This window comes from Sphaerodactylus townsendi, linkage group LG06, assembly GCF_021028975.2.
Source record: "Sphaerodactylus townsendi isolate TG3544 linkage group LG06, MPM_Stown_v2.3, whole genome shotgun sequence".
NCBI lineage: Eukaryota > Metazoa > Chordata > Lepidosauria > Squamata > Sphaerodactylidae > Sphaerodactylus > Sphaerodactylus townsendi.
In genome coordinates this window covers 2,422,082-2,441,989 of record NC_059430.1, presented here as the reverse complement: position 1 = coordinate 2,441,989, position 19,908 = coordinate 2,422,082, and the positions used below count along the sequence as shown (strand labels likewise).

Genomic DNA, 19,908 nt, shown 5'->3' with positions numbered 1-19,908 from the left:
CGGTCATTCTGGCCGTGAAAGCCTTCAACCGTACAAATGAAAGGTTATTTGGCAGATATCTGTCGTTACAAAGTAGAGGAGGAAGACGTTTGTGTCAGGCCAGAAGCCATAGCATGGAGGGTACAGTTTTCCTGATAGAGCCCTTCCCCTCCCATGGGGGATGAAAGCAACTTTGAAATGGGGATAGATTGCCTTTGGGTGTACACTGCAGAGAACAGCTGCATGTCTCCTTTGATATGTACAGTGTCCCCATTCACATCGGGAGATCCAGTGAAAATTGTAACAGAATTAACTCCGAAATATGAAACCAAGAATCAGTAACTGTGCATGGAGAAATCTGTCCATTCAGGAATTTGCCTTAATATTTCAATCATTGTGATGGCACGACGTGTGTGAGTTTGAACCCAGCTGCAGGAAAGATGCGCCTGAGGAATGAGCAACCAAGCTCCAAATGGCTCTGGCAAAAACGAAACATTGGTTTACTATTTTCCACCTGTGTAGAATGTAATGCCTGGCACAGGTGTCAAGCTCGCGCCCCTCCAGATGTTATGGACTACAGTTCCCATCACCCCCTGCCAGACTGTAGTCCATAACATCTGGAGGGCTGTGAGTTTGACACCTGTGCAGGGATAGAGACAGATAAGAAATAACTGAATAATAATCCCTTCCTTTTTGAAACAGAAAGATCTAAATCATAGGTGTCAAACTCGCGACCCTCCAGATGTTGTGCACTACAGCATGATGCTGGCAGGGGATGATGGGAACTGTAGTGCACAACATCTGGAGGGCCGCGAGTTTGACACCTGTGTTCTAAATGATCCTCTAGTGCCGTGGTGGTGAACCTTTGGCACTCCAGATGTTCATGGACTACAATTCCCATCAGCCAATCGGCCATGCTGGCAGGGACTGATGGGAATTGTAGTCCATAACATCTGGAGTGCCAAAGGTTCACCACCACTGCCCTAGTGGAACAGACTCTCACAAGGGGGTGGGATCATAAATTTTCCTGACTCAGATAATTTTTTACAATGACGCCATGCAGAATTAAGGCTTTACCTGGGGGCTCCCATCTTGTCCCTACGGCCCAGCCATTAGAACGAAGGTCATGCTGAACCTGAAATGCTGCATCTTGAAGAAATTCTAGCCCATTTTATTTAAACATAGTTTAGGATAAGCACCAAGTGAAGGGGGAAGGGACTGCATGGTTTCAACTTTTCTTTGAACCCTTGCTCGGCGTGGATGCTTGTGTTTTTTTTAATCCATTTATTAAACTTCCTTGAGTTTTGAATGCTCTGAGCTCTGTAAACGCTACGCAGGTTTGATCTTGCTGTCTAAAATGTGGTAGCACGGAGGGGCACTGGGTAAGCTGACCATCTCCGGAGTGTGATAGCTCATAACTAAGAACCTGGGATGAATTCGTTCCCGCTCTCCACCTTGTTAGGAATAAGGAGCAGCACCTTGGCAGAGCCTCTGAACAGCAGCGCAGAGGCAGAGTGCTGAAAATGCAACTCCACATAGCCAGAGATATCCTCAAAGTTTCTGACGACCGAGGTTGATACCCCAGAGGTGTTTAGGAAACTCTAAAAAGAAATTTCTATGAAATGTATTCTCTTTTATAATGAGTAAAATGCTTCTTAAGGCAGGGTTTTTCACATTCGGAAAATATAGTGTGAAAAACTCAGAGGATTATTTCAATTTTCCAGTGGAAATTTGGGCAATTTGTAAAAGTTAACAGGGGTGTGTGCGTGTGAGTGAGTGAGTGTGTCTCTCTGTGTGTTCTGCTTACAGGAGATTGGTTGGTTGGTTGGTTGGTCGGTCGGTCGGTCGGTCGGTCGGTCGGTCGGTCGGTCGGTCGGTCGGTCGGTCGGTCGGTCGAGCGATCGATCGATCGATCGATCGATCGATTGAAAAAATCCCGTAAGCAGAATAATGAGCAGAATGTAGCTTGTGTTCCGCTTTAAATAAAAACAGTCATCTTGATAAAGACCAGCCTTTTTACCTCAGAAATCACAAACAAAAGAACTTTGCTTTTACTGAGAGAAATATATAAATAAACAAAACACTTATATGTCGATACGTTCACAGTTCATGATTTTGTTACAGTTTGGTTACCAATAACCAGTATAGACTGCAGTATTAAACTTTCAGTCAGAGACTTTTACACAGCTTTAGTTAACAGAAAACTGAACAACATCTTTCCTCAGTCAGGGAGGTAACTGTTTCCAGCTGTCACTTTTAGAATGTTCGCTGAGCTCTCCCAGAATTCCGTGCTGCTGCTGCTGCTGCTGCTGCATGCGAGGCGGTCACATCCAACTATTTGGGGTATCACCGGAAGAAATCTCGTATGAAATGTCTTCCCTTTTTGAGTGAGGAAAGCTTGCTTACAAAGCGTTTCGCTCATTCAAAATTTGCAGCATGAAAAAGTCTGAAGACTTTCTTATTTTTTTTTCCCCACAGAAAAATAAGGAAATTTGAAAGAGCACTAAAAGAAACCCTCATATTATAGTCGTATATGATATTTTCAAGTCTTTTTTGTTCACATATAAGTAATTTCGGCTACATTTGATATGTATTGTCGAAGTCTTTCACGGCCGGAATCACTAGGGCGTTGTGTGGTTTCCGAGTTGTATGGCTGCGTTCCAGTAGCATTTTCTCCTAATACTACTGGAACACTGCCATACAACCCGGAATACCCACAACACCGTACATTTAATATGCTTTAATGTGTTGGTGATAATACATTATTGAAGAGGTCAACGTCTTCAGTGGTATAAAGTTTAGCATAATATCAAAACATACCGGCAGTCCGGCCCGTTGTGACTCTGAGAGTTTCTGTCCAGATAATACACTATCGTTCAGGTACTGCGTATACTTACAATTTTGCTTATCAAAAATGAAAATATTTCTCCTTTTTAATTCTATAACTATGTCACATAGTCTAATTTTTAACGCTGACTAATCAATAAATAATGCGTTCAGTGTTGTTAAAGGTTTAAAAGAACTTTCAGTTTGTCGTCTCCTGGAACTTCAGCAATAATTGCGATATCACTTACCCTTTTTTGCTGAGTTTGCAAGCTGAGAGCTCAAGCATTTGTCAACTGTCAGTGAACTCTGTTTCTTTAGAGCAGCTTTCATCTTAGATCAGTGATGGCGAACCTATGGCACGGGTGCCAGAGGTGGCACTCAAAGCCCTCTCTGTGGGCACGCACAAACAGAGTTCATCATGTAGGGGGAGGGAAATCACCCCCCCCCCCCCACACACACACACACACATCTAGGCTGGCCTGGGCCGCTGGGCTCAATTATTAGCATTAAACCTAAGGCCTCGTTTTGGGGAAGCAGTGTAGGTAACCCTGTCAAGCGCTGTTAAACCCCACTGATTTTCATGCAAAGAACTAAAGCGCGATCCTTTAGCTGGGAGTAAGCTCGGTTGCTGGCAATGTGGCTTGCTTCTGAGTAAACCCTCCTAGGGTTGTGATTCACCCATTCGAAGAGTTGCTTCAAAGCCAAGCCACCAACTACCACCAAGCTTACTCCCGAGTAACGCATGCCTCAGAGCCAACCGTTTTTTCTAAACTAAAACCTCAGTATTCAGGTTACATTGCTGTGTTGGCACTTTGCGATAAATAAGTGGGTTTTGGGTTGCAATTTGGGCACTCGGTCTCAAAAAGGTTTGCCACCACTGTCTTAGATTGTTAATTGAAACATTTACAGAAAAGTTAGATTCCTTGCTTTTTAATAGAGGTTAAAACTTGAGATTGTCCTGCTTATCTTGTTTGATCAGATGTTACTCATCTGTCCATGCCGATTAGCTTACTGGCACTTGTGTTGTTTATCTCATATTTAGTTGAGAACCAACTGCTTATCTAGGTAATAATCACATAATTATGATAGAACACATCTGGAAAAAAGATAAGATTGAATTTTTTTTCCCTATAAAAATGTACTCCTGTGATAAGCAAATCACATTTCTCCGGATGGAAGTCCCAGAAGAAAGCTGGATAAGGTTTTTGTGTGCATCACACGGGCTTTGTGATCATTCCTGAAAGCAGCGAGTCAAAAAACTGAAACTTGATTTGCATTTAAAGCTGCTACTTGCTATAATGTGAGTAAGCAGTCCTAGGGACTTTGATATTTGTAGCCTTTATTCTTACAGTAGTTGCAGGGTTAACATTTACACGCCGATATTTTCTGCTGTCTTGCATAATAAAAAGAACTATTTCTTTTTAAAATAAAAGATAAAAGTCTCTGCAGGTTTTCAATCCGGTTAGCTGGATAAAGCTCAAAGAACCCAACTCTCTCCCTTACTTGTTTCCATGATCAGATTTAAAAGTTGGATAGTCGTCCTTTGATAGAGAAAACCCGGAGAGCTCTACTGCTGAACAGTTTGCACGGGTGAAACCTTTTGAAAATGTTTAATCTAGATTTTCAAATTGGATGCAAGAGTGGAATCTCTCATTATGGAAGGGCTTGCAAGTCCATTCCTTCACTGAAGGAAACATATTATCTTGTATCGTTTGAAGGCTTTCATGGCCGGAATCACCAGGGTTGTTGTGGGTTTTCTGGGTTGTATGCAGAGGTGGGATCCAGCAGGTTCTCACAGGTTCCCGAGAATAGGTTACTAATTATTTGTGTGTGTCGAGAGGGGGTGACTAATTGGTGATTTTGCCACATGATTTTTGCCTTAGTTACGCCCTCCTCTCAGCAGTAGCGCGCAGAACTAGCGTGCATTCGTTTCCTGCCCAAGGACCAGCGCAGCGGCTGCATCCTTGCCACTGCCCCGCCCAGGAATGCCCCACCCCCGGAATGCCCGGCCATGCCCCCGTCGTGCCTCACCCAGCCCCATTGGCGCTACGCCACAGTTTGTATCCCACCACCATGGGGACATGTTACTAAAATTTTTGGATCCCACCACTGGTTGTATGGCTGCATTCCAGTAGCATTTTCTCCTGATGTTTTGCCTGCATCTGTGGCCACAGATGCAGGCAAAACGTCAGGAGAAAATGCTACTGAAACACGGACATACGAGCTGGAAAACCCACAACACCCTACATATTATCTTGGTTTGGTTGTTGCAACAGACTGAAAGCTCAGTGTATCTGCGCAAGCAGTGTATCTGTCTGGCAAGTTCCGTTTCACACCATGCATGGCAGAATGTTGGTCCTGTGGACATTTGCACACTTTTTCTGACCCGCACCCTTTTTGTTTCAGCCGAGACTCCAATCGAGGAGTTCACTCCCACCCCTGCTTTCCCAGCACTCCAATACCTGGAATCCGTGGACGTGGAGGGCGTGGCCTGGCGAGCAGGACTTCGCACAGGAGACTTCCTGATTGAAGTGAGTTCTGGAAGTTGATGTGGGGAGAAAGAGGGTCCATCAGGCTGGCCTCGACGAGGGGCAGGGCCTTTTCAGCCCTGGCCCCTACCTGGTGGAACGGGATCCGTAGGGAGATCAGGGCCCTGCGGGACTTACAGAGTTTCCGCAGGGCCTGCAAGACGGACCTGTTCCGCCAGGCGTTTGGCCAGCCTGGTTAAAAATACATCTACCAAGTCATCTGGCCTCCTGTGGACACAAGGGGAGGGGAAGGGAGGGTAGCCAGACGCCATCCACATTTTTAAATGGGTTCTGTTTTTAGGTAACTGATATTTCTTTTCTTTTTTTTAATTTAAAATGCTTTATTATAGAAAAGAAAGTTAAGAATAATACAAGAAAAGGAAACAAAATTATACAAAGTTATACAAATATTGATACATCATCATATCACACAAGTTAATAACTAACAACAAATAGTCAAACAACAAGAAAAAAACCACAATAAGTATAATTTAGACGATTCTATCGATTACTCTTTAATTGTACTTCCTTCTGTGCGTACTCTATTTTTAATTTAGTATCCCTTTGCTTAAATACTTTGCTTTGGATATGGTATTTCTTGTTTATATACATTTTCCATTGTTCCCATTGATTTTTGGTATTATAATTCTCTTCCAACACTGATATTTCAACCATGTTTTTATTATTATTATTATTATTATTATTATTACTATTATTATTATTATTATTATTATTATTATTATTATTGATTGGGTTTATAAACCGCCCTCCCCTGAATGTATGTTTTAACCTTGTTGTGAACCGCCCTGAGCCCTTAGGGGGAGGGCGGTATATTCAATCAATCAATCAATCAATCAATCAATCAATCAATCAATCAATCAATCAATCAATCAATCAATCAATCAATCAATCAATCAATCAATCAATCAATCACCCTTGTGGGTTCTACCACAGAAACTGCACAGAGCTGCCACAGACCTGGGATTAGTCTAGTTTTGCCTCCCTCAACTGACAGCCGCTTCCTCAGATATGGGGATATCCTGCTACTGATTCATGGATCCAGCCGGAAGCAACAGCCCCGCCTTCCTGCCCTTTTACGGAGGGTCAGTGCTGGGACGGGGAAGGTTTCCTTGTTGTGCAGCTCGGCCGCTTCGGTCCACAGCCCACCTTCGTGGCTGGCAGAAGAGTGATGGAAACAGGGGCTGTAGCTGCCATCCACTGTGAAGGCTGCTATTTGCAGGGAGGTTCAAGCAAGAATGGTCTGGAGAAGCTGCTCGCTTTGCACCTTCAGGCAAAAAGGCTACCTTTTTCCAAAGCTGAAATTGCACAAGTTCTGATTATTGGACGGCCAGCCCTTCCAGGTCAGACCAGTGATCTATCCAGTGGTGGGATCCAAAATTTTTAGTAACAGGTTCCCATGGTGGTGGGATTCAAACAGTGGCGTAGCGCCAATGGGGCTGGGCGGGGCACAACGGGGGCATGGCCGGGCATTCCGGGGGCGGGGCACTAATAATTTCTCTGTTACTGTAAAAAACTCTTACTGTAAAAAAAAAGTTCCTAATTTCCAGCTGGTATCTTTCTGTCCATAATTTAAACTCATTAGAGCAAGTCCTATCGTCTACGGCCAACAGAAACAACTACTTCTCCTCTAATTGACTGCCTGTCCAATACTTAATACTTTCAAATACATAATTTTGTTTCTAGAAATCAAAAGAAGGATACTTTCCTTAAACAAGGAACTTGACCATATTTGTAAAACATGTTTTTAAAACAGCCCAACAGGGAGAATTATCCCGTTTTCTACCTTCGCTAACCAGCCACATAGGAAACAACAGGACTTTATGATTTTTGGACCGAATGGAATTTCTAATGGAAAAGCAGACCCAATTAGAAACCCCCTCTCGGCACACACCAATAATTAGTAACCCACTCTCGGGAACTGGTGAGAACCTGCTGGATCCCACCTCTGGATCCATCTACTCCATCATCCTATTTCATGCAGTAGCCAAACAGATGCTCCCAGCAGGCCTCTCAGCCACGTGTGCTTGGAGAATGACTGCCCCCAGATGTGGAAGCTCCCTTTGGCCCTCATGACCAGTAGTCTTGGATAGACCTGCCCTCCACAAATATGTCTAATCCCTCCAGCCTCCGGCAGTGGAGCAGTTTTTGAGCGAAGAAGTGCTGTTTCTATTCTTTAATTTTTGTGTGATCGTTGAATTTCAAATTATTTGTTGCACATCACCTTGTGTGCACTTCTGGAAAGGTCAGGTATGAATAAATCCAGTGAGAAACAGGGTGTCGTTGTTGGAGCCATTGGAAGAATTGACGTCTGCTCCCGATTTCTCTTTGCCTTTTGCTGCCTTGGCCTTGAGTTAAAGCCGCTGGGAAAATTGTCCTGTTAGGGAGCTGGTGAGGATGGGGAGCTTTAGGAAGCCTGGGTAGAAAGTACAGTCAAATCGTAATAGACTTGTGGTGACCTCAAGGGGATTTCGACAGAGAAAAACAGAGAAACAAAAACGTGTGAAGACCCCACTACAACCCCGTTGTGCAGGAAAGGAAAGTGTGTCATGCATCATGGGCCAAGATTGGGCTAACCCAGCGATGGCGAACCTTTTCGAGACCGAGTGCAGCCCAAACTGCAACCCAAAACCCACTTATTTATCGCAAAGTGCCAACGTGGCAATTTAACCTCAATACTGAGGTTTTAGTTTAGAAAAAAAACGGCTGGCTCCGAGGCGCACATTACTTGGGAGTAAGCTTGGTGGTAGTCGGCGGCTTTGCTTTGAAGCAATCATGCAACGCTTCGAATGGGTGAATCATGACCCTAGGAGGGTTTAGAAGCAAGCCCCATTGTCAGCAACCGAGCTTACTCCCAGGTAAAGGATTGTGCTTTAGTTCTTCCCATGAAAATCAGTGGAGTGTAACAGAACAGGGTTACCTACGTGTCGTGCCCAGCCGCCCAGGCCAGCCAAGATGTGTGCGTGGGGGGCAATTTTGTTCCTACACGGCCTCTCCATTCGGTTGAGGCCAATCTACTGGTGGTCCCTGGCCCCTCAATGATGTGGCTGGCCTCCACACGGGCCAGGGCCTTTACGGCTCTGGCCCCAGCCTGGTGGGACACTCTTCCTCCAGCTGCCCGGGCCCTGCGGGACCTTGGCGACTTCCGCAGGGCCTGTAAGACGGAGTTGTTCCGCCGGGCCTTTGGAGGGACCAGCCGCTGAAGGTCCCCCCCCCCCGCTTTTTCTGGCTCTTAACATCTGGGCCCTCTTTCCTCTAATGTGGGGGGGGGCAATTTTCGCCCGCCCCCCCATGATGAACTCTGTGCACGCGTGCCCACAGAGAGGGCTCTGAGCGCCACCTCTGGCACCCGTGCCATAGGTTCGCCATCACTGATCTAGGCAATTGCTGGTTGGCCACCCTGTCCCTCCATCAGTGGCTGGGGCGTCTTTTCTGGACCAGTAGAGAGTCCTGCATTTCAGACAGATCCTTTTTCCTGTCTGTGAGCAGAGACTCTTGGCCGTTTTAGAGGAGAGGGACGGGGAAAGTGTTAAAAGTGCCTGGGGATAATCTTACAGCTAAAATCTGTGGGGATGGCCGGAAGCCCCCAGCCCCACCACCCAGGATTAGAAGACGCCTTCTGTGATTGGATTACAGTTCTGGAGCATCCATTCCTTCCTTCCCCCCTGTACTGCTGCATGACACGCCTTCCACAGCACTGTCAGATTTCACCAGGCTTATCTTCTACTTTGGGGGTGGGGGGGGTGGGGGGCTCCCTCTGCCTAGCTTCCCAGAGCCAGGTGGGACCGCGTGAGTTCGTGCTGCAGCTGTATTGCCCTGGAGCAGGCATGGGCAATTATTTTTTCCATAGGGCCGCATAAGAAACAGAAAATATTGTGGAGGGCCGGGCCAAAAGGCAGGGGGACGAGGTCCTTTTGAAAGCCCCGCAGAAGCCAGCAGCCAAGGCAACCAGCTTCTGCGGGGCTTTCAAAAGCGCCTCGCTCCCCCCAGCAAGGCAGAGGGGCCAGTCAGGGTCATCCGGCGGGCCGGATGTGGCCCGTGGGCCGTATAATGCCCAGGTCTGCCCTGGAGTCTAGTAGATGTCTCCTCCGGAATTCCTGCAGTTATCCTCTTGTGATTGAAAAAGAAAAAGATTGGTTAACCACATATCTGGTGTTGTTGAAGCAGGGAAGAATCTGGATCCCTGTGAATTCAGGCCACTAAAGATTCTGGTTTACTTCCAAGGATCGCTGGGGGCAGCCTGCTTTGTTGCAGTTATCGTGCTAGGAAGTCGGCTTTTCCTTACTTTCACAACAAGCTGCTCCAGTTTTCCACCCTTTGGAAGGAAGTGAAGGAGCGGAGTGTCTCCTGTGGTCCGTCACAGGGTTGCAATTCTCAGGAATGGGCTGAGGGCCAGTGTGGCGTAGCGGTTGAGAGTGGTGCGCTCTAATCTGGAGAACCGGGTTTGATTCCCCGCTCCTCCACATGAGCAATGAGCTCTTACCTGCTGAACTGGATTTGCTGCCCCGCTTCTCCACAGGAAGTCTGCTGGGTGACCTCGGGCCAGAGGCATTCCTCCCATTGGGCAAAGTGGGCAGTTGCCCAAGGTGCCCCCCTTGTGGCGGACGCAAAAACTGCAGGTTCGTTAGTTGGGTTTTTTGTATTTTCAGTGTTTTTTCGTTTTTGGCCTGCAGAGGGCGCAGTTTTTAGGCTAGCAGCACCAACATTTCAGGGTTGCAACCTCCCTCCCTCCCTCCCTCCCTTCCTCCCTCCCTCCCTCCCTCCCTTCCTTCCTTCCTCCCTCCCTTCCTCGCTTCCTCCCTCCCTCCCTCCCTCCCTCCCTTCCTTCCTTCCTTCCTTCCTTCCTTCCTTCCTTCCTTCCTTCCTTGAACCAGCCTTCTTGAGGTTTCTTCTCCAGGTAGGTTGCCAACTCCAAGTACGGCCCAGAGATCTCTCAGCGCTGCAACGGATTCCCAGTTCTCCTGGAGAAAACAGCTGCTTGGGGGGGGTGGTGGACCCTGTGGCCTTATAGCCTCCTGAAGCCCCTCCCTCCCCCTGAGGCTCCATCCCACCCCCAAATCTCCAGGGGCTTGTTGTGCCTCGTTGCCCATGGAGATGAACAGAACGAGGGCTGGCTTCTGCCCTGGCCCCTTCCCTGCCAACAGCCAGAAGGAAAAGCTGTTCTGGGGGTCTCCTGTGGCGCCTGGGGCAGCCCTCCCGTTCCAGATCGCCCCCCAGGGGTAGGTTTGCCAGCTCCTGGTTGGGAAATACCTGGAGGATTTGGGCTTGGAGGGAGTGGCTTCCGTAAGGCCTCGTGCCACAAAGAGGCCACCTTCCAAACCGGCCATTTTATCCGGGGGGGGGGGGGCTGATCTCGGTTGCCTGGGGGTTGGTTGTAGCCGTGGGAGACCTCCAGCCGCCCCCTGGAGGTTGGCAGTCCTGCACCAGCAAGCCCCGCAGGGCTCGTCCTCCCTGTTTCTGCAACTGCAGCCTTTTGAAGGGGGCTCAGGAGGCCACTAGCCGTGGGGCTCCACCCTCTCAGCGGGAAAGGAGGCTGCTAGTCCCTTGAGAAGCAGTGCGCAATAAGCCACGTGGGGGACCCCTGGTGCCGGGCGGATGGAGCCCCTCCCCTGCGCATCTTAGAAGAAGAAGGGTTTTGGATTTATACTCCACCTTTCTCTCTTGTAAGGAGACTCAAGGGGGCTTACGAGCTCCTTTCCCTTCCTCTCCCCACAACAGACATCTTGTGAGGCAGGTGGGGCTGAGAGAGTTCCGAGAGAGCTGTGAGTAGCCCAAGTTCACCCAGCAGGAATGTAGGAGTGCGGAAACACATCCGGTTCACCAGATAAGCCTCTGCCACTCAGCTGGAGGAGTGGGGAATCAAGCCCGGTTCTCCAGATTAGGATCTGACTGCTCTTAACCACGCTGGCTCCCACCCCGAACCAGGCTGGAGAAAGGGGGACCCTCAGAGGTGTCCAGAGGTGTCCAATTGTTCAGACACAGAATCTGGCTTCCGGGGGGCTGTCGTGGGGCCTCTACCGGGGCCTGGGCCGGACACCCCTCCTCCCTTGGGGTAGAGCAGGTGCCCGGGAGCACCCAGGATCCTACGGAGGACTTGAGGTCTGCAAAAGCTGGGGGAGCTTGGCAGTGCTCATGTGGGGGCTCTGAGGAAAGATAAGAAGGGGGGGTGAGGTGAGGTGAGCTGGCGGCTGTTCTGAGGATGGGGCTACACGTGCCCCCAATGGCACCCTTTCTTCGCCCTTTTTTGCCCCCACCCCATCCCCGAGGAAAGGCACAAAGCTTTGCCTAACGTCCAGGGCAGTTGCTAACCCCCCCCCCCCCAAGCACACACACCCCACCACCACAACCCTCAGTGGCAGGATAGCACTGCCTGTTGCAAGCATGGGGGGGGGGGGAATTGCTGGGGAGGGGAGGCAGAGCCCTTCCCCCGCAAAGGCTGAGAGGAGTGACAGCTCCTGTGCCCGTTTTTAGTGGTGGGGGAGGCGCTCCGGGGGTCCCCAGCAGAAGGGAGGGTGCCCTCAGCAGCCCGGGGGGAGAAGAGAGAGGCGTGGGTGGGTGGGCTGGAAGGAGAGAGGCTCCCCAAGCTGCAGTTTGGTTGCTGCTGCACGAATGCCCGCCTCCCATCTGTGGAGCCGATCCTGCTCACCGCGCCTGCTGAGGAGCGGCCCCTGGGCTGAGGCAGACCCCAGCCAGGGCCCTCCAGCGGCACCCAGGCGGAGAGGAGAGGAGCGTTGGGCACTTCCCCGGCACTCGTGGCGGCAGAGAGGCAGCCGTCCCTGTGCAGGATGGGGCCGGGAGCCCTTCCTTGCCGGGTGGGATGAGGCGGTCTGTGCCAGGAGGTGTTCCTGGTGGAGTGGGCTGGCACGAGTCAGTTGTTTCCTGTGCCCGGGCTTGACGGCACGACGTCTTGCAGGCGGTGGCATTGGGAGCCGCTGGACTGGGCTCTTGGGGGTGGGGGGGCGAGGCTGGGTCTTGTCCTGATCTTCCACCTGGGGTCTGGCGAGAGCTGTGTGGGCCTCCCCCTCTCTGCTCCCCCGCCCCTCCCTGTTTTGGGGTCTCTGATGCCCGCCCGCCCGTCTCCGGCAGAGGCTTGAAGCTCCGGTTTCTATGGCAACGCCTGAGCGTTGAAGCCCGCATTGTTATGGGTAGGACCGAGCAGGCGAAGTGATGAGCCAGCCAGCCAGCGAGAGCTTTCCGCTTCTCCACACCCCATGGCAGATGGAGCCGCTCCCCGGCATCATCATCGTCGTCGCTGCTGGGTGGGCCAGCTAGGGAGTCCCTCCGGCTACCCCTGCCCGCTGGCTTCCCACCCGGCCTGCGTGGGCAGGGCGGCCCCAAGAGCCACATGCCCGCCGGTGCCCATCCGTGAGCCAGGCTGGGCAGGGGGATGGAATCTCCTCTAACCCTGAGACCGGGCACCTGAGAGCCAGGCCAGACCGTGGGAGTCACTCTGCCAATGGCGTGCCCGGGGGGATGCCTGCCGGCCAGCCGGGAGAGGCAGAAGTGAGCAGGCTTTCTCCGTCTTCGCACCCGTGGCCCGGAGCCTCCCAAACGACGGGGCAGGGGGGCCTGGCCGGAGCACCCCCTCCCCGGCCGCGGGACCATGAAGCCGTTCGCCTCCACGCGCAGCCTGCACAAGATCCTGCAACAGTGCGACTCCTCGTCCCGCGAATACGAGGAGATCCAGGCCGTGGAGACCAAGTGGCACCTCCACCTGGCCACGCCCCGCAAGATCCTGGACCGGAAGTGCAAGATGCCCTCTCTCTTCCTTTCAGCCCCGCCGCCGCCCAAGAGGGCCCCCAGCACCACGCTGACCCTGCGCTCCAAGTCCATGACCGCGGAGCTGGAAGAGCTGGGTGAGTCCGGGCGCATCGTGCCGGGCAGGTGCGGGGTGGGTGGGTGGGAGTGCATGCATGGCCGGGCTGGTGCGCATGAGCAACGGCACCCCCCCCACCACACACACACACTTCTGAGACCGCTCCCAGAATGTCCTGCAGGTTTTCCTGTCCTTGCTCACCCCCCACCACAATTCCCCCCCCCCGCTACATGCCCCACAGAGCCTGACTTTTGTCATGCCAGGAACCAGCTGTGAGTGGTCCTCTGCCTCACTCCCCTTCCCTCCAGCCGTGCCACTGGAAGCCGTGCCACGCAAATCCCTCTCTTTCCGTGGCCCAGTCTGGGCTTTCTCTCCAGGCTTCGCCCCTTCCAGCTGTCCCGGCTTCCGAGCCCTGTGCTCCCTTCTGAGAACCCCCCCCCATCCGCCCAAGGGCCTTCGTAGTGTTCCCCACACAGGCCCTTGGCTCTCCCACCCCTCCTATTTTGCCCGCCCCCCTTCGTCGCCTCCTGCTTCTTCCTTGTGACAGCGCAGGTGACTTCCCGGCTTCTCCAAAGGACGCTGCTCCGCCTGCCTGCCGAGCGGAGGAGCCAGGGCCAGGTTTTCCTTTCCCTTCCCCACAGCATTCCCGCTCTCTCCAGCTAGCATAACCAGCGCCCCTTCCCCGGCAAAGGCTCCTGGGGAGACGAGCTTTCTCCCCAACCTGGCCTTTGTGAAGACTGACTAGCGCCTGGGGGGGCGGGGCGGGGGGGGGCACTGCTCTCTCTGCTCCTCCTTGGGACTTAGAGAGCAGGAAACGCCACGCCACGCCTCCCGTCCTTGGGGGTGCCTTTCCTCAGAACTGTGGGCATTTGGATCAATCTGGTGGGGCGGGGGGAGCAGTTGCTGGGGAGCAGCTCAGCCACCCCCACCCCCCACTCATTTTAGATGCAGGCGGTTTGGGGGGCTCTGCCACGCCCCTGCCTCGCACAAGCTGTGGCCCCTGCAGGCTGTCTTTGCGGCATCTGTGGTCAGGCAGGCCCCGTCCCGTTTGGCTCCCGCCCCTTTGCTGGACTCTCAAAGTCAGCCTGTCGCTTCTGTGCAGTCTTGGCCCGGCTGGGGGGGTCTTTGGGGTGCAAAGGGGGCGGGGCTCGGAGGAGCACCCCTGACAGAGGAGTCAGAACGTTGCTGTTTGGAGAGATGCCCTGCAAGGGCCAGCAGCGTTGGCCTCCCACAACCAGAGCCCTCCCTGCCCCAGGGACAGTCTACCTAGTGGGTGCATCCTCCATTTAATCTTGGCCAAGAAGGGAGCGCCTTTTCCCCCTCCCCTCCCCCCCTATTCCCCAACTCAGGAGTGGCGTCTTGTTCCCGGAAGACAGGGGCAAAAGATAGGCAGTTTCATGGCTCAGGTTTGCTTGGGAGCCCCAGATGTGTTCAGCCCAACCGGGGGGGCTGTGGGCACAGTGAGCAGGCTGGGAGGGCCGGGGAGGCGGGGGCAGGGTCCAGCTTGGTTTGGCCTGTGGAAGGGGAGCGTGGCAAGAGCCCGTGAGCCCTGCTCTGGCCAGCAAAGGTCTCAGCCGGCTTCCTCCGAGGGCTCCTTGCCGCCGTGGCACTTGGTGTGTGCAAGAAACTGCATGGGAAATGTTGCATGCGGGGCCGAGGACCCCAGCAGAGAGGGGACGTGCTTGCGCTGCTGCTTCCCCGGTAAGAGTGCATGGGGCACACCCTGGGATGCCCGCTGCCCGGTTCCACCCTTGGCCTGAATGCGAGGCCGTGGGGCAGCATGCCAGGGGTCACCAGCCCGCAGTTCCTGCCACTGATGCTTTGTCCTTTGTTTCTTGATTCCAAGCCTCGATGCGGAGGAGGAAAGGGGGTGAGTGCAGCAGCCCTGTTTCTGGGCTGGTCCCAACTCTCGTGGATTCGTGCTGTCCTGAGGGCCGGGGTCCCACCTGGGGCCTTCAGACCACAGGCTTCCCAGGGGGTCGTGACCCTCCCCCCACCCCGACAGCCCCACCCCCGTCCCTCTGTCTGTCGCCTGTTCCCCCCTGATGGATTGTCCTGACTTGGTTCCAGTGAATGAGGTGGACTAATAACAACAACAACAACAACAACAACCTTTATTAGGCATATTAAAATAGGCTCCAGAGCATTGCAGAGATTTCTGAAGTACAAATCAAAAGTACATTCAAAACACAGGCAGGTAAACTGACAACTAGAAGCAAGCCTTTATTGGCATAGACAACAGTACAACAATAATAAAAACAGATTAAAAAGCATATACAATACAGGATATCCATGATAGGACGAAGGAAATCTACTGGCGTTTAGTAATTTCCAGGAGAAAGTCTGCCACTATCATACAGAGAGAAGGATCAGGGTTGTCCAACAAGTAGCGTAATCTAAATAAATCGGGGAGATGGGGTAAATGTAAAGGAGTGAGATTCACATACTTGGATCTGATTTCCTTGAATCTGAGACAGTGCAGTCATTGGTGGGCCAGAGATTACATGGGCACAATCTTTTAGCCTTTTCTTGCTTATTAAATCTGCCATGTAACAAGGCAGAAGGCATAACATTGAACCTGGCGAGCATTATGGCTCTCCTTTGAACAGGGTTTATTAAGCAACACAGGTAGTGTGCCAAGTGGCCCCGTTCAAATGGGAGAGAAAAATACAGGGGGGAGCATGTTTTCTTGGCTGCGGTGATTAGGGTAGAGAACTCTCTATCCAATAGTTAGGCAGGTAAACTGTATCATTGGACGTTACTTAGAAAATTCTGTCACTTGTAGACTATAAATGGCATCCACAAATGCTTTCTTGGGGGGTCTGAAGGGAGAGGTTATGGGGTCAGAAGGAGGGTGGCCTCTGCCGCTCCCTGTTTTGTCCCCGGCCTCCATGTCTGTGGTCTCTTTTGGGGTGTCAACTTCTTCAATTTTATTCATGTGAATCATCCGTGCCCGAATTTTCTCCAAACAGACTCATTGGGGCGGGGGGCGGGGGGGAGGCTGCCGGAATAATCCCAGGAGGCAGATTGTGTGTGTGTTCCTCTCACAGCCTATGTGGAGTTTGCGTCTATAGGCAGCCGAATGTTTCTGTAGGCCCCACTGGTCCTTTTGGGGTTGGGGTCCGTGGACAAGTCCTTGCTGTGGGTCTTTGCGTGTTCGTGGCTTGTGTGAGTTGCCTCTTCGTGAAAGACGGGCTCCCGCAGTGCTCCATGGTTCGAAAGCCAACAAGGGCAGTCCTTAAACAAGCAGTCCTCAAACATCACAGTGGCCTCAGAAGCAGCTGAGGCAGCCAAGGAGCAGCAGTGGCGTAGGAGGTTAAGAGCTCGTGTATCTAATCTGGAGGAACCGGGTTTGATTCCCAGCTCTGCCACCTGAGCTGTGGAGGCTTATCTGGGGAATTCAGATTAGCCTGTGCACTCCCGCACACGCCAGCTGGGTGACCTTGGGCTAGTCACAGCTTCTCGGAGCTCTCTCAGCCCCACCTACCTCACAGGGTGCTTGTTGTGAGGGGGGAAGGGCAAGGAGATTGTCAGCCCCTTTGAGTCTCCTGCAGGAGAGAAAGGGGGGATATAAATCCAAAACTCCTCCTCCTCCTCCTCCTCCTCCTCTTCTTCTTCTTCTTCTTCTTCTTCTTCTTCTTCTTCTTCTTCTTCTTCTTCTTCTTCTTCTTCTTCTTCTTCTTCTTCTTCTTCTTCTTCTTATCTCTGTGGCCACAGGGCTTTCCCAAGAAGCCGGTGCTTTGCCCCCTGGAAAGGGGCAAGCCCCCCCGGGGGGGGGGGGCTTCCGTTCACGAAGGCCCAGCTTCCCTGATCACAACAGCCTCTTCCTTCTGCCAGGATGCAGCCCTGAAATGACAAAAGATGAAATGCCCTTTAAAAATATCAAATGACAAGAGAATGGAACGGACAAATGACTGTCCTTTCCATTTGCATGCAAAAGAACAGTGAGTGACTGTGGATCGCAAAATTCTGCTCGACGGATGAGTCAGCACGCAAGGATGAAGCCGGGGGGCGGGGGGGAGGGGCGTCAGATTGTCTTGGCTAGATTCTCGGACACCCAAAGCCAAAATCCTCCTCTTCCCAAAAACCTGCTGGCCGGCATGGGGGGCTAGCCTGAGCCGCTTTGGGTCTCTGAGCGTTTCCCCACTTACCATCTGCCGCGCGCTACTGTCGCCAAGTAGCGCGGGGTCCCCCGGCACTCCCCACTACAGGGGCAGCGACAACACAGCCGCCCCGATGCTGCCGCCGTCGCACCCCCTCAGCACGCGTCATTTCTGGCACTCTTCAAAACAGCACCTTTTGATGACCCCGCGCTCTGGGGAAGCCCGGGCGCGCGCCAGAAATGACGCGCGCTGAGATTAGCGCGAGGCATGGGGGGCCTCTGTTGAAGAGAGAAGTGGGGTATAAATGAAGAAGAAGAAGAAGAAGAAGAAGAAGAAGAAGAAGAAGAAGAAGAAGAAGAAGAAGAAGAAGAAGAAGAAGAAGAAGAAGAAGAAGAAGAAGAAGAAGAAGAAGAAGAAGAAGAAGAAGAAGAAGAAGAAGAATTTGGATTTATGTAAATGAAGTGAATGAATGAAATCATCATTCCTGAAGCCACTGCAAATGTAGCTGCTAAATGAGTCTGTGGAGGGAACCCGTTGCAGACAGAGCTCCCAGCAGGCAAAGGTGCTGGCAGGCGGGTGGGTGGGGCTGGTTCAAGTCCTCTGGGGACCCCTGGCTCCCTCCTCCTTGCGCCGGCCAACTTCCCCGGTCGGTCCCTCAGCCCTTCATCCATGTAGGGGACGTACACAGCACTCATGGTCGTTGCCCTGTGGGCCCCGTTGCAGCTGTGGAAGAGGCGCAGGAAGGGTGAAAAGAACCCCTGGGATTAAGTGTCACCCGCGAGTCCATGCTGAAGCCCCTGAGGCACCGGAAGTCCCCAGCGAGGGCGGGGGAAGGGCCTTTCATTGGCCTGGGAGAGGAACATAAGAACATAAGAACCTAAGAACAAGCCAGCTGGATCAGACCAGAGTCCATCTAGTCCAGCTCTCTGCTACTCGCAGTGGCCCCCCAGGTGCCTTGGGGAGCTCACCTGCAGGAGGTGAAAGCAATGGCCTTCTGCTGCTGCTGCTGCTCCTGGAGTTAATCATGGTCAAGCTTCAGGCATTTGCAATCTCAGATCGGGCGAGGATCAAGATGGGTAGCCAGCGCAAATCGAATTTCTCCTCCATAAATCTGTCCAAGCCCCTTTTAAAGCCATCCAGGTTAGTGGCCGTCACCACCTCCTGTGGCAGCATATTCCAAACACCAATCACACGTTGCGTGAAGAAGTGTTTCCTTTGATTAGTCCTAATTCTTCCCCCCAGCATTTTCAATGGATGCCCCCTGGTTCTAGTGTTGTGAGAAAGAGAGAACAATGTCTCTCTGTCCACATTTTCTACCCCCAATGCATAATTTGATAGACTCCAATCTGCAGCCTCTCCTCATAAGGAGGAAGGAGGAAAGAGGAAGGTGTGGTGGGTCTCAGGGCTTGAGAAGGAGCAAGGGCAGCAGGCGAGCCAAGGGCCGGAGCGTACCTGAGGAAGGGAAAGAGGCGGCGGCCGTTCTCGGAATCTGCCGGGTGCTGCTGGGACGTTTGGGGCTCTGCTGCACCTCCAAGTCTGTCGGGTCAAGATCCGCTCCAAAGCAGAGTCCACCCCTCTCGTGGGCACAGCAGAGTCCAGCAGACTTCTTTGTTCCGAGCCACAACTTCGGGAGGCCGTCAGCATGTGTCGAGGAGCTCCGGGGAGGGCGGCGCCCTTTACTCCCTGCCGGCAGCTCCTCTGATCCAGAGTTGCCCTCCCCAATTCCTGCTCCTTCTGCAGTTCTAGATGTGTATCTAAGAGTACACTAAGGACCCCCTAAAGCCCCCCCCCCCCCATGCAGAAAAATAGTTTTGTGTGGAAGGGATTTCAGCAGGAAACCAGCCAGCAAAAAGGAATGTACACATCTGCTTCTTCCCAGCCCTTTCAGCATGGCGTAGTGCAGTGGTCTGCAACCTGTGGCTCTCCAGAGGTTCATGGACTACAACTCCCATCAGCCCCTGCTGATTGGCAATTGGCCATGCTGGTAGGGACTGATGGGAGTTGTAGTCCATAAACCTCTGGAGAGCCACAGGTTGCAGACCCCTGGCGTAGTGGTTAAGAGCAGGAGATCTGGGTTTGGTTCACCGCTCTGCCACTTGAGCTATGGAGGCTTATCTGGGGAATTAGATTAGCCTGTGCACTCCAGCACATGCCAGCTGGGTGATCTTGGGCTAGTCACAGTTCTCTCAGAACTCTCTCAGCCCCACCCACCTCACAGGGTGTTTGTTGTGGGTGGAGAAAGAAAGGAGTTTGTAAGCTCCTTTGAGTCTCCTTACAGGAGAGAAAAGGGGAGATATAAACCTAAACTCTTCTTCACATAGTCGTAGACTCTCCAAGCTGCTCTGACAGCAAGACAAGGTTGACTAGGCCTGGCACCCACCTGGGCGCATAAGATGCAGCTGGTCTCTTGCTGGCATCAAGTGTGGTGGTACAGGCCTACTCTGACCTGCAAGCCCTGTTCCACCTCTTGCCCTCTCCGAGGGGTTCCCAGTTCCTCCTGCAGGGGCTTCTGTCTCTGTCTTTGCAGCTACCATTGATAATAAAACTGCAAAGATTGTCATGCCCTTCTATACAGCCGTGGTGCGACCGCACTTGGAGTCCTGTGTTCAGTTCTGGTTGCCGCATCTCAAAAAGGATA

The 19,908-nt window shown here is 52.3% G+C and overlaps 1 protein-coding gene across 1 annotated transcript in view; it reads left to right on the top strand.

Moving 5' to 3' along the window:
* Positions 1-19,908, top strand: part of SHANK3 (SH3 and multiple ankyrin repeat domains 3) — a 96,603-nt gene that overhangs the window by 21,101 nt on the left and 55,594 nt on the right. The window contains exons 4-9 of the mRNA XM_048500124.1: positions 5,212-5,336; positions 10,496-10,570; positions 11,328-11,485; positions 12,570-12,716; positions 12,915-13,207; positions 14,517-14,709. Of these exons, the coding sequence (XP_048356081.1) occupies positions 5,212-5,336; positions 10,496-10,570; positions 11,328-11,485; positions 12,570-12,716; positions 12,915-13,207; positions 14,517-14,709 (991 nt within the window). The remainder of the gene's footprint in view (positions 1-5,211; positions 5,337-10,495; positions 10,571-11,327; positions 11,486-12,569; positions 12,717-12,914; positions 13,208-14,516; positions 14,710-19,908) is intronic.